General features: G+C 41.7%; 1 protein-coding gene across 1 annotated transcript; it reads right to left on the bottom strand.

Moving 5' to 3' along the window:
* Positions 1 to 2,355: 2,355 nt before the first annotated feature.
* Positions 2,356 to 3,291, bottom strand: LOC142750629 (olfactory receptor 6B2-like). The gene has a single exon (XM_075859625.1). The coding sequence runs from the start codon at positions 3,289 to 3,291 to the stop codon at positions 2,356 to 2,358; it is 936 nt and encodes a 311-aa protein (XP_075715740.1).
* Positions 3,292 to 9,772: the final 6,481 nt, after the last annotated feature.

The raw sequence follows: 9,772 nt of genomic DNA, 5'->3' as shown, positions 1-9,772 counted from the left end.
CACTGTAAAGCCATAGTGCTTACATAGCACCGAGAGTGCAATTTTGACATTTTGCGACGGCCACCCCAAAATGTGAGTATGCCCCCAAATTCCATGAGAAGGCTCAGAACACTGCTGTGGGTGTGCCACATCAGTATTGCATCAGTGTTTTTATTTTTAACCACACAGTTTGTGTAAAGTGCCATCTGGGCCATCAACGTATCTGTGGTGATCCACAAAACAGGATCTAGAATCTGTGGTGATGCAAAAAGATGAAGCCAGCATTACTGAAGATGCGAAAAGATCAACCTGTCATCTACAAAGATGACGTTAAAAACAATCTAAGTAGGACCCTGAGAAAAATACTGCTCCCACACCCACCTCGGAAGAATCCACGTCCACAATAAAGGGTTGAGTTTAATCCGGTTGGATTAGTAACGGGGCGGAGGAAAAGCACCCCTTAAGAAGCTCAAAGGCTCGAACCGCCTCCAGAGACCAGTGGTGGAAATCCGCACCTTTGCGGGTGAGGTCGGTAAGGGGTTTGGCGATTACTGAAATTTTTGGGATAAAACGTCTGTAGTAATTTGCGAACCCTAAAAACCTTTGGAGGGCTTTCAGGGAAGCAGGCCGGACCCATTCAAATACCGCCTAGACCTTGGCAGGATCCATGTGGAATTCCTCAGGGGTAAGGATGTGTCCCAAGAAAGGCATCTCTTGAGTACCAAAAATACATTTTTCAAATTTAGCGAACAAATTATTCTCCCTGAGAATGTGGAGGACAGTCCTGACATGTTTGACGAGCGAGTCCCAGTCTTTGGAAAACACCAAAATGTCATCCAAGTATACCACCAAGACGAGCCCTGGATGCGTTGGTCGAGACGGACAGCGAGATTCATGAGCTGATCTAGGGAGTCGGGGGGGGGGGTAAACCTACTAGCAGAAAAAGAAAGCGTCGACAGAGGAGCGTTGGGGACTAGTGGGAGATAAGGAAAATGCCCAATGTCCCCCAGCAACCAGGATATGATGATCCCCACACGTTGAGACTCAGAGCCAGAAGAATGGGGCCGTAACTGAAAATAAAGCATGCAGCTCTCAGGAAAAGATGCAAAAAAATTTGTTCGCCAGAGAAACGATCGGGTAACTGGATTTGGGGTTCCAGCACAGGTATGGGAGAGTAGGCTGCCACGGGTAACACAGGGGTGGCCACTTGCGGGTCATGCTCCTGCTGGTAGACTCTCTGGGCCAGATCCTGCACCAATTAGGTGAAACCCTGCATTTGCTCTGTTAACACTACCACAGGGTCCATGGCAAACAAAGCCAGACAACAGAGAAGAGAAGGTAAAGGGCCTGTAATTCTGTCACGAAAAAATACACAGTAAACAGTGAGGTCCCTGTTCTTCCCAAACCTCTGTCCCTACCTACTTGTACGACCCGACCTAAACGACGGCACACAACTATACTAGTACCAGTGAAACTTACAAACAAATAAGACAGAGACAGTACGAAATAACAAAGGGTCCACTGGGAAGTACATGGAGGGTAGAGGCAGGGCAATTGTGCCACTGACAAATGACCCTCCGTGCAAAAGGCGGAGTCAGGCAGGCAGGGACAAACCAGGAGAGTGCGGAAAAAACAAAAGTCAGAATACAAAGAAAAGTCGAGTCCAGCCGGGGTCATGTCACAGAAGAGTCAAAATGCAAGACGCTCAGGGGAGTCTGAAACAAGGGAAAGCACCAGGCTAGGTAACTCTAATTAAAGGCCTAATATACCAGGCTTAACTAAATAAGGAGAGGGCGAGAGCTCAGGAACATCAGCCAGACTTTGATTGGCCTGACGCTACTGAACTCCTATTGGCTGCAGACTGCCTCAGTCTGCCAGGCCGGGCGATGCCCGAGCGAGTAACTCTTGATGTCCTGGAGATGGAGGGAGCAGCAGGAAGGGAGTACGTGACAATGAGATTTTCTAAAATTTTGGAAAAATGTGCACAGTTTGAAAACATTGTCTTTTGGTTTACGCCATTGAGAAATGTATGAGGTTGAGTCTGTATAGCTGTGATGTAGATAAAATAAGCTTCTGAGCTCTACTGGGGACAGGGACTAATGTGAATAGTTACATTCTGCAAACAGTTTTGTGGAGAATGTTGGTGCTATCTAAGAAATTGGAAATGCATTTGTGAACAAACCTATAAGAAATAGACCTTACTGGCAAAGACAAAGTCACTTCCAAATTAGGTTGTCTTCTGCTGGACCTGTGGGGCCTTATTACTGTTTCTGAGCCTGGTCCCACTGGAGGATCCTCTGATACTCTGATGGGACAGTCCAACCCTGACTTCAGGTACAACCTCAGTGATGTAGAAATTATTATACAGTAGATGATTTACCAGATCACACGCTTATGAATAGATTCTTGTATGGTTTTTCTGATGTCTTCATTTCTCAGACTGTATATTATAGGGTTAACCAAAGAAGTAAACACGGTGTAGAGCAGGGATAGGATCTTACTCATGGCGACTGTTAGACCTTTTGTTGGGACAACATAAACACTGAATATAGTCAAGTAGAATATGGAGACCACAGTGAGGTGGGAGCTACAGGTGGAGAAGGCTTTCTGTCTACTTTTACTGGATGGGATCCTTAAGATTGCTAAAATAATATAAGTATAAGATATTACAATGATTGTGGTTGGAATTATTACAATGGGAATACTGAGTAAATAAATCTCTAAATCAACAACAAAGGTATCAGAACAGGCGAGTTCTAGTAAGGGGACAAAGTCACAGAATAAATGGTCAATGATATTTGGTCCACAAAAGTTTAGATTTGCTGTTTTTAGGACATTAATCAAAATAAGGGAAAATCCAAACACCCAGCAAGTGGCGGCCAATTTCACACAATGTCCATTTGTCATGATAGAGGTGTAACGGAGGGGATTACAGATGGCCACATATCTGTCATAGGACATCACTGTGAGAAGAAGACATTCAAATGATTCTGAGGCGCTGAAGAAATACAACTGAGTCATACAGTCAATGAATGTAATGGTCCCCCCATTATTCAGTAGAAGGTGAAGCATGTTGGGGACAATGTCAGTCGGTAACAAGATGTCATTGATGGACAGTTGTGAGATGAAGAAGTACATTGGAGTGTGAAGGTTCTTGCTGATGGACACCAGGGTGATGATCAGAAGATTCCCACATATTATCAGGCAATAAACCACAAGGAACAGACAGAACAGTAATAGTCTTGGACCTTGACTGACTTGAAATCCTCTGAGGAAAAACATGGTGACCTCCGTCTTGTTGTTCTCCGCCATCCAGACCAAGAAAGTCATTATATCTGCGTTAAAGTCTAAAAATAAATGACATCATAATTCACACGACTTTGAGTGGCCTAAATATATGACCCATAAAAAACTTTATAACACATATTGCATGATATAGGCTGCGTATTTCTACACATTCTGTGACCTCTGACTCAAAAATTTTCAGCTAAAATATTACGTGACACAATTGTTATTTTTTCTTTGATTGCCAAGTTGTACAATATACTGTAACTTTATATCATTACTTTTAACTTATTACATTAACTTTACATTATTCCTTTATCCCATATCACTATCCCTACCTGTCCAGCACTGTCATCAATGGTGGCCCTATATAAGCTCATTGCTGATGATATGAAGGTAAAGTATATTATGTATTTGCTGAGTAATCATGAGTTTGAGACTTTTCAATGATAAAAAAATCTACACTGAAAAAACATTCAAGGAAACCTAAAATAGGAAGTGACACATTGTGTTGTTTAAGTTACCAATATTGAAGATATTATGTGGATAGCAACATTTTTCCTACTTTTTTTTTCAAAATGACAGAAAAATATTTTCTTGTCATTTTGAAAAGAAAATGCAACAAAAATCTAAGCAAAATTGTGGTAAAAAGCATAGATACTAATGCAGCCTGTCCTCTGTCCCCTCACCAAAGCTCCTCTGTCCATTTTTGTTATGTCTTAGTGTTACTTAATTTTACCTGTTACTTAGTTCAAAAAGCCCTGCTATTCCAATCTAATAAAAGATATATCGATCAATTATATAAATAAAGCCCCCTGCCTAATATTGTGTAACATGCAGCTATACAGCCCCATTCACAGTAAACTGTGATGCTCTGCATGTTCTGACACCTTTCTATCATAGCCAGCAGTAACTTTCCGCAATTTGGGCTACAGTAGCTCTTTTGTGGGATCAGAGCAGACTGAGTAGACTTTGCTCCCTGTGGCCGGTCACCGGTTGTCCTTTATTGAACCACTTTTGGTTGGTACTAACCACTGTATACCGGGAACACCCTACAAGACTGGCCGTTTTGGAGATGTTCTGACTCAGTCGTCTTCTTATCACAATTTGGCACTTGTCAGAGTTGCTCAGATCCTTGCACTTGCCCATTTTCCATCCTTCATTATTGTTATTTACTTCACCTGGCAGTGGTTTTAATGTTATGGTTGTTTGGTTTATAAAAGTATAAAGAAAAAAACAACAAAAAAAACGTAAATAAGTAAATAAAAAATATGTAAAATAATTGAAAAAAATATATATATATTGTCACAATCCATGGGTATGTGGACCCACTAGGCCGCACCGCCGTAGTGGAGTAACAGCTGGTCAAGCTACAATCCGAATACAGTAGTACCTTTAATAGTCCAGACAGTAATGGGGGCTCAGCACAGATGAAGTTGTAGACACCATACAGGCGTGACAGGTGGCACAACACAACTCCAACAGTCTAAGACACAGGAACAAATATAGCACGAGTTACAGGATACAGGTAGCAGGGCACGGGAACAGAGGAAACAGAATAACACTAATGGACCATTTGCTAAGACTAACATGGAATAACACAACAACGCTCAGGCAATGAGTGAAAGGACAGAGCCCATTTTATAGTCAAGGCTGATCATGGGCACGCGGCCGTCGGTGGGCAGATTAAAACGATGGTCCGCGGCTGTGGATATTTCATATATATATATACATTGAAGGAAATAAGTATTTGATCCCTTGCTGATTTTGTAACTTTGCCCACTGTCAAAGACATGAACAGTCTAGAATTTTTAGGCTGGGTTAATTTTACCAGTGAGAGATAGATTATATTAAAATAAAACCTGAAAATCACATTGTCAAAATTATATATATTTATTTGCATTGTGCACAGAGAAATAAGTATTTGATCCCCTACCAACCATTAAGAGTTCAGACTCCTCGAGACCAGTTACACGCTCCAAATCAACTTGGTACCTGCATTAAAGACAGCTGTCTTAAATGGTCACCTGTATAAAAGACTCCTGTCCACATACTCAATTAATAAGTCTGACTCTAACCTCTACAACATGGGCAAGACCAAAGAGCTTTCTAAGGATGTCAGGGACAAGATCATAGACCTGCACAAGGCTGGAATGGGCTACAAAACCATAAGTAAGACGCTGGGTGAGAAGGAGACAACTGTTGGTGCAATAGTAAGAAAATGGAAGACATACAAAATGACTGTCAATCGACATCGATCTGGGGCTCCATGCAAAATCTCACCTCGTGGGGTATCCTTGATCCTGAGGAAGGTGAGAGCTCAGCCGAAAACTACACGGGGGGAACTTGTTAATGATCTCAAGGCAGCTGGGACCACAGTCACCAAGAAAACCATTGGTAACACATTACGCCATAATGGATTAAAATCCTGCAGTGCCCGCAAGGTCCCCCTGCTCAAGAAGGCACATGTACAGGCCCGTCTGAAGTTTGCAAATGAACATCTGGATGATTCTGAGAGTGATTGGGAGAAGGTGCTGTGGTCAGATGAGACTAAAATTGAGCTCTTTGGCATTAACTCAACTCGCCGTGTTTGGAGGAAGAGAAATGCTGCCTATGACCCAAAGAACACTGTCCCCACTGTCAAGCATGGAGGTGGAAACATTATGTTTTGGGGGTGTTTCTCTGCTAAGGGCACAGGACTACTTCACCGCATCAATGGGAGAATAGATGGAGCCATGTACCGTCAAATCCTGAGTGACAACCTCCTTCCCTCCACCAGGACATTAAAAATGGCTCGTGGCTGGGTCTTCCAGCACGACAATGATCAGAAACATACAGCCAAGGCAACAAAGGAGTGGCTCAAAAAGAAGCATATTAAGGTCATGGAGTGGCCTAGCCAGTCTCCAGACCTTAATCCCATCAAAAACTTATGGAGGGAGCTGAAGATCCGAGTTGCCAAGCGACAGCCTCGAAATCTTAATGATTTACAGATGATCTGCAAAGAGGAGTGGGCCAAAATTCCACCTAACATGTGTGCAAACCTCATCATCAACTACAAAAAACGTCTGACTGCTGGGCTTGCCAACAAGGATTTTGCCACCAAGTATTAAGCCTTGTTTGCCAAAGGGATCAAATACTTATTTCTCTGTGCACAATGCAAATAAATATATATAATTTTGACAACGTGATTTTCTGTTTTTTTAAAAATATAATCTATCTCTCACTGGTAAAATTAACCTAGCCTAAAAATTCTAGACTGTTCATGTCTTTGACAGTGGGCAAACCTACAAAATCAGCAAGGGATCAAATACTTATTTCCTTCACTGTATATATATATATATATATATATATATATATATATATATATATATATATATATATATATATATATATATATATATATATACATTTTGTTATAGTGAACACTTGTGATTCTATGCATTTTCCTAAAAAATAAATTGTGTTCTACATACATTCTACAATCTACAGCTCCTACTGCAACTAACCAGATCTCACACGACTACGTTGATAAAATAAAATTATAATTATGACGTCCAACCAAATGCAGAGGGACAAATATTTTACTAATCATTGATTCTAAAATAAGTGACATCATTAAGGGCTTATTATGCACCAACTATATTTCCAGGAGACATAAATCCAATGTCTACAATAAATAAAAGCCACATGTTCTAAGCGGTTGACTGAGCGGCTGTTAGGGGGTTAAGAACATTTATAAGATGCTGATAACGGGCTCTGTACCTGCTTCACAGCCATAATTATTTTTGACACTTTTTGAGCAATCTTGTATAATGTTTTCTTATTTATTGTAACATTTCCGTTACTCACGTCAGGTATTTCTTTGTTGTTGATCTTTATTGTCAGGTGAATGTTTCTTCTCGTTGCTCTCGGTTTTCTGGGGTGAATGGTGACAATCTTAGACAGCGGCAGCGTCATCTTCTATGGCCGTCAGGCACATGAATGTGAAGCATCACCTGTGGATATTTATGTACATAGTGAAGACCAGGTGCCGGGTATAGGAACTCCCGGGAGATCTTTCTGCTCGTCTTATGAGTCTCCAGTGTTCCGGTCAAGAGAGGAATATAAAAATAAATCTATAAATCATTATCGTCTTCTGAGAATCCTGGAGTAATTTCTCTCACTTATAAGAAAATATAAAACATGTAATTATATGTTACATCACGTGGAGATGAGAAATATAACATCAAGAAGAAAATGGAGAAGTCGTACTGATGATTAATAACAACGTGTTTACTGTTGAAAGATTGTAATATTGTTCCACCAAGTAATAAAACAGATTTAGAGGGGCGATCTCAACATGACGGCCCCTTTTTAAAGCTGAGTTCGGCAAGGACTGCAGGGTTAGTCACAAGTGATGATGACAGGAGGCCCCGATGATGCAAGAGACAAGTTCTACACTGACCGGTGGTATACAAAGAGTCACAACAGGCTGTGAACAACATCTCAGGTGAGAGGCACAGTCTCGTCAGCAACGTTAACCAATACAAATTTGCGGCTATGCGGGTACTGGTGGCTCTCCAACTTCTCTTGCATATTTTCAGATTCCACTGGACTTATGCCATATACCCACAATTCAGGCGGCCTATTGATCCACGGTGTACTGAATCTCCGCCCCATTTACCTCTTGTTTGGCCTCAATGCCTTTGCACCACGGCAAATGGAAAGTGTCCACCCCAATAGTATATAAACGGACGATGGGGGTAATATACAGGAATGCTGGGGGGTTAAATACTGGGATGATGGGGGTTAGATACACGGATAATGGAGGTTATATACAGGGATGATGGGGTTGATATACAGGGCTGATGAGGGTTATATACAGGGATGATGGGGTTAATAAACAGGGCTGATGAGGGTTATATACAGGGATGATGGGGGTTATACACAGTGATGATCGGGTTTCATATACATGGATGATGGCTGTTATATACAGAGATGATGGAGGTTATATAAAGGGATTATGGAGATTATATACGGGGATGATGACGGTTATAAACAGGGATGATTGAGATTATATACAGGGATTATTGGGGTGATATACAGGGCTGATGAGGGTTATATACAGGGATGCTGGGGGTTATACACAGGGATCATGGGGGTTATATACAGGGGTGATGGGGTTTATATAAAAGCTGATGTGGTAATATACAGGGATAATGGCGGTTACATACAGGGATGATGGGTGTTATATACAGGGATGTTGGGGTTATATACAGGGCAGATGGGGTTATATACAGGAATGATGGCGGTTATATACAGGTATGATGGGGGTCATAAACAGGGAAGATGGGGTTATATACAGGGCAGATGGGGTTATATACAGGACTGATGGGGGATATATAGAGGGGTGATAGGGGTTATATACAGGGATGTTTGAAGTTATATACAGGAATAATGGTAGTTACATACAGGAATGATGGTGGTTATATATAGGGATGATCGGGTTATATACAGGGACCCCCCATTATCCCTTTATATACTAGCCATCATCCCCATATATAACCCTCATCATCCCTGTATATTACCTCATCAACCCTGTATTTGATGCCCCGGCATCCCTGCATATAACCCCCATCATCCGTATATATATATATACTATTGGGGTCGGCACTGTCCCTTCGCCATGGCGTGCAGACAATGAGGCTAAACAATAGGTAAATGGGGTGGGCATTGAGGCATAAATAAAGAGTAAATGGGGAGGGAATGGAAGACACTGTGGACAAATAGCAGGCCTGAAACGCCGGTATATGGCAGAAGTACAGCGGAATCTGAAAATATGCTTACAACACATAGCTTTAACTGCTCCCTGATTCAGGGGTACGTCCTTTTTCCCCCATTTCCTTTACTCTCTCCTTGGCCTTTTCTCTTTCGTGGGGAGACTCCCTGGCAGCAACCGCCCGTTTTATCCACAGTTTTTATCTCCAGGATCTGCTCCTGCGGAAAAAAACAGAGCAATATAACATTTTACATGTTTTAAAAGACAGCACAATCTTATTCCCCAAACTAAAATGCTAGGTTAGATAAAGCTTGTGCGGCGCTTCCACAGTTATTTTTTTCCATTATAAGAGAACTAGTGCCCCCGGTTTAAACCTAGCTTTATCAATAAATGTTTTTGCAATTTACCCATTTCAGGCACAGTCCAAGTGGGCATCTATTTCTACAAGTCTCTCCATGTGGCTTCACACTTGAGAAGGGGGATCCCTTTCCAAAACTTACAAATGACAGGCTGGATTTGCCAAAGCCAGAGGTGCTTTTACTTAGCAATTCATTGCTCAAATATGGGGTCTCCAGTTAGTATATAAGCTCTAATGTGCCATATAGAAATGGGTTGCCCTGGTGAGACCCCTTTAATGGAGCAGATTTTGTTTTTCTTTCTTAGGGTATGTTCACACGAGGGCATCCGTTACGGCTGAAATTACGGGGATGTTTCAGCCTGAAAACATCCCCGTAATTTCAGCCGTTACGG

Source organism: Rhinoderma darwinii, chromosome 3, assembly GCF_050947455.1.
Source record: "Rhinoderma darwinii isolate aRhiDar2 chromosome 3, aRhiDar2.hap1, whole genome shotgun sequence".
Taxonomy (NCBI): domain Eukaryota; kingdom Metazoa; phylum Chordata; class Amphibia; order Anura; family Rhinodermatidae; genus Rhinoderma; species Rhinoderma darwinii.
This window is presented reverse-complemented; position numbering and strand designations above follow the sequence as displayed.

Coding starts and splice junctions, on each gene's coding strand:
- LOC142750629 (XM_075859625.1), bottom strand. CDS start 3,291: ATGGCGGAGAACAACAAGACGGAGGTCACCATGTTTTTCCTCAGAGGA.